At 32.3% G+C, this 4,632-nt stretch overlaps 1 protein-coding gene across 1 annotated transcript in view; it reads right to left on the bottom strand.

Annotated features, from left to right (window-relative positions):
• Positions 1-4,632, bottom strand: part of nkx3-2 (NK3 homeobox 2) — a 24,054-nt gene extending 19,422 nt beyond the window's left edge. Inside the window, exon 1 of the mRNA XM_062039588.1 lies at positions 4,091-4,632. Within this exon, the coding sequence (XP_061895572.1) occupies positions 4,091-4,400 (310 nt within the window). The 5' untranslated portion in view covers positions 4,401-4,632. The remainder of the gene's footprint in view (positions 1-4,090) is intronic.

The raw sequence follows: 4,632 nt of genomic DNA, 5'->3' as shown, positions 1-4,632 counted from the left end.
GGATCATATTGAAATATCAACAATCATGTCTAATAATCACAAGTCCAAGAAGCCGAGCTTCATAGACTTTATCATTTTTTTGTATTCCTAAATTCATGTTTAAAAGTCTGTTTTAAACGACATGTATCTATTTAAATCGCCACACTTTCCACTTATTTGTTATTTATTTCCCAAGTTGTGTAATATTATCATCGTTTCTTTGATGTGCATGGGACAAATGCAATAACTGATATACTGTTCATGTGTTTGATAACGATACTGTATGTTTTCTATAACGATACTGTAAATGTTTCCTCTAATACTGTAAGTGTATTTATAACAATACTGTTAATGTATTTTATAACAATACTATACTGTAAATGTATTCTATAACAATACTGTAATTGTATTTATGATATTGCAAATGTATTTATAACGATACTGTATTCTATAACGATACTGTAAATGCATTTGATAACGATACTATACGTTTTCTCTAATGATACTGTGAATGTATTTTATAACATTACTGTAAATGTATTTTATAATGATACTGTGTTTTCTATAACGATACTGTAAATGTATCATTTATGATACTGAATGTTTTCTATAACGACACTGTAAATGTATTAGATAACGATATTGTATGTTTTCTATAATGACACTGTAAATACATTTTATAACGATACTGTTAATGTATTTCCAACAATACTGTTAATGTTTTCTATAATGACACTGCAAATGTATTTGATAACGATACTGTATGTTTGCTATAACGATACTGTGAATGTATTTATAACGATACTGTAAATGTATTTGATAACGACACTGTAAAAATATTTTATAACGATACTGTAAATGTATTTTATAATGATACTGTGTTTTCTACAACGATACTGTAAATGTATTTTATAATGATACTGCATGTTTTCTATAATGATACTGTATGCATTCTATAACAATACCGTAAATGTATTTCTAACAATACTGTAAATGTATTTTAGAACAATACTATAAATGTATTCTATAACAATACTGTAATTGTATTTATAACGATACCGTAAATGTATTTTAAAACGATACCATAAACATTTTCTATAACAAAACTGCAAATGTATTCTAAAGCAATACTGTAAATGTATTCATAACGATACTGCAAATGTATTTTATAATGATACTGTATGTTTTCTACAACGACACTGCAAATGTATTTTATAATGATACTGTATGTTTTCTATAACGACACTGCAAATGTATTTTATAATGATACTGTATGTTTTCTATAACGACACTGCAAATGCATTTTATAACGATACTGTATGTTTTCTAAAACAACACCGTAAATGTATTTTATAATGACACTGCATGTTTTCTATAACGATACTGTATGCATTCTATAACGATACCGTAAATGTATTTCTAACAATACTGTAAATGTATTTTATAACAATACTGTAAATGTTTTCTGTACGATACTGGATGTTTTCTATAACAATACTATAAATGTATTCTATAACAATACTGTAATTGTATTTATAACGATACCGTAAACGTTTTCTATAACAACACTGCCAATGTATTCTAAAGCCATACTGTAAATGTATTCATAACGATACTGCAAATATATTTTATAACGATACTGTAAATGTATTCTATAACAATAATGTAAATGTATTCCATATCGATAATGTAAATGTATTTTATAACAAACCTTTAATTTAGTTAACTCTTGTATGGTAAAAAAAAAAAAACTCACATACAAATAATAATAAAATAATAATAATAATAATAATAATAATAAATAGCTGAAATGGTGTCTCATGTGTGTAAAGTTGTTGCTGATTGACAATGACATATTTATTTTACAAATGCATAAATCCTCTTTGCCGTAATAGATTTTCGTTGAAAATTAATTAATATTCTTAAAAATGGACTTCACAAATGTGTTTAAAGTTTGGGGACATTTGTTATTTATTTCAGGATTTTTGTTTTATTATTTAAAAGTCAATTATAAATTAAAAACACTGCATGCTTTAGAAATGATCTTGTTAAAAAAAAAATGCACAGAAAATCAACAGGAACTAAAATGTTGTAAGTTTTGGTTATTGAGCACGAAGATTTATTGTGTTCTTAAATGATTCTAAAACAATTATATTAAACAATTCGATTTTTGTATTATATTTTCTACTTTGATGATAGAAATCATAGATGATTTATATTTTAAATACTGGCTTTAGCTGTACCAAATCATATTTTGCACAGTAAGAAAAATACATTAGCTCGGTTGGTAGAGCGACCGGGTTCCAGGTTCGAGCCCCGCTTCTGCCATATAATAGTCACTGCCGTTGTGTCCTTGGGCAAGACACTTTACCCACCTGCCCCGAGTAAAAATGTAACTTAGATATTGGGTTTCACAATGTAAAGCGCTTTGAGTCACACTAGAGAAAAGCGCTACATAAATATAATTCACTTCACAAAAAAAAGGCCGTTTGTAAAAATGCATGCAGATTTTCTTTGAAAAATGATCAAATGATTGTGAAGAAAAAAAAATCTGTTCCAAGTGGGATTTATTTAAATATTCCAGGTTTGGCTAAATATGTTTTTGTTTTTAAATGTGTTTTTCTTTAAAAATATAGCTTTCAAACACTCAATATTTAAACAAATACACTGAAAATGAGCAAAATGTATCAAAAATGTGTTAGCTTTTTGCATGCTTCCCCCCCCCCTCACTGAATTAAGAAAATAAAAGTCCAATAAAGTGACTTTCTAAAAAGATGCTTGTAAATAAAAAATATTATATTTTCAACTTTGATGATAGAAATCATAGATGATATAGATTTTAAATACTGGCTTTAGCTGTACCAAATGATATTTTGCACAGTAAGAAAAACACATTAGCTCGGTTGCTCGAGCGACCGGGTTCCAGGTTCGATCCTCGCTTCTGCCATCCAATAGTCACTGGCGTTGTGTCCTTGGGCAAGACACTTTACCCACCTACACCCACCCTGGTTTAAAAATGTAACTTAGATATTGGGTTTCACTATGTAAAGCACTAGAGAAAAGCGCTATATAAATATAATTAACTTCAAATTTCCCCAAAAAAAGGCCGTTTGTAAAAATGCATGCAGGTTTTCTTTGGAAAATGATCAAATGATTGTAAAAAAAAAAGTGGGATTTATTGAAATATTCCAGGTTTGGCTAAATGTTTTTTTTTAATATGTTTTTCTTTAAAATGTACATTTCAAACACTCAATATTTAACCTAATAAAACTAATGAAAATAAGCAAAATGTATCAAAAATATTGTTAGCTTTTTGCATGCTTCCCCCACCCCTCTCCTCACTGAATTAAAAAAATAAAAGTCCAATAAAGTGACTTTCTAAAAAAAAAAGTCTATAAAATGCTTGTGAATAAAAAATATTATATTCTCAACTTTGATGACAGAAATCATAGATGAATTATATTTTAAATACTGGCTTTAGCTTTACCAAATGATATTTTGCACAGTAAGAAAAATACATTAGCTCGGTTGGTCGAGCGACCAGGTTCCAGGTTCGATCCCCTCACTGCCGTTGTGTCCTTGGGCAAGACACTTTACCCACCTGGTCCCCCAGTGCCACCCACACTGGTTTAAAAATGTAACTTAGATGTTGGGTTTCACTATGTAAAGCACTAGAGAAAAGCGCTATATAAATATAATTAACTTCACACTTCCCAAAAAAAAGGCCGTTTGTAAAAATTGCATGCAGGTTTTCTTTGGAAAATGATCAAATGATTGTAAAAAATAAAAAAAAATCTGAATAAATATTCCAGGTTTGACTAAATGTTTTTTTTTTTTAAATATGTTTTTCTTTCAAATGTACATTTCAAACACTCAATATTTAACCTAATAAAACTAATGAAAATAAGCAAAATGTATCAAAAATATTGTTAGCTTTTTGCATGCTTTTTCCTCCCCTCATTGAATTAAGAAAATAAAAGTACAATAAAGTGACTTTCTAAAAATAAAAGTCAATAAGATGCTTGTAGATTAAAAAAAAGATATGTAAAAGGCTTTAAAAGTGTGATTTTAATGGTTGTAAATGTCATTAAGAGTGGATTCTCCTTCTCACCTGCAGCATTGTTGGCCTCGCAGTCGCTCTTGATGTGCTCCACGGCCGCGGACTCCTGGTCGGTCTCCGCGGCCCCGGCGTCCTTCTCCGGGCGGGCTTTGGCGTCGTTGTCCTCGCTCAGGCCGGAGTCCGAGTCGTAGCTCTTCCCGGGCGGAGAGTCCGCGTCCAGGCCGCCGCCCCCTCTCCGGGAGTCGGCGCCGAATATGCTCCAGCAAGTGGTCTTGGAGAAGCAGACGTCCAGGTCGCGCAGAGGCGGTCTGGCGCGGTCCTTCTTGTCCAGGATGGCCTGGATGGAGAACGGCGCCGCCATTTTCGGCCTTTTTAAAAAAAATACAATTATTAACGTTTATCAATAAAAAAAGTTTGTCTTGGAGCTGCGGAGTGCCGCCTCCCCCGCGGGAAAGACGCCGTGCGAAGTCGCTCTCACGTCCGCATGAGCGTGGCTGGTCCTCCGCATAGTTGTGCCATCGACCGCGGCGACGTGACTCCCGGCTGCGCTGCTTCCCGCCCGACGTCTTCCCCTTTTTCTGTCCTCCATCAGT

Source organism: Entelurus aequoreus, linkage group LG28 (assembly GCF_033978785.1).
Source record: "Entelurus aequoreus isolate RoL-2023_Sb linkage group LG28, RoL_Eaeq_v1.1, whole genome shotgun sequence".
NCBI classification, from domain to species: Eukaryota; Metazoa; Chordata; class Actinopteri; order Syngnathiformes; family Syngnathidae; genus Entelurus; species Entelurus aequoreus.
This window is presented reverse-complemented; position numbering and strand designations above follow the sequence as displayed.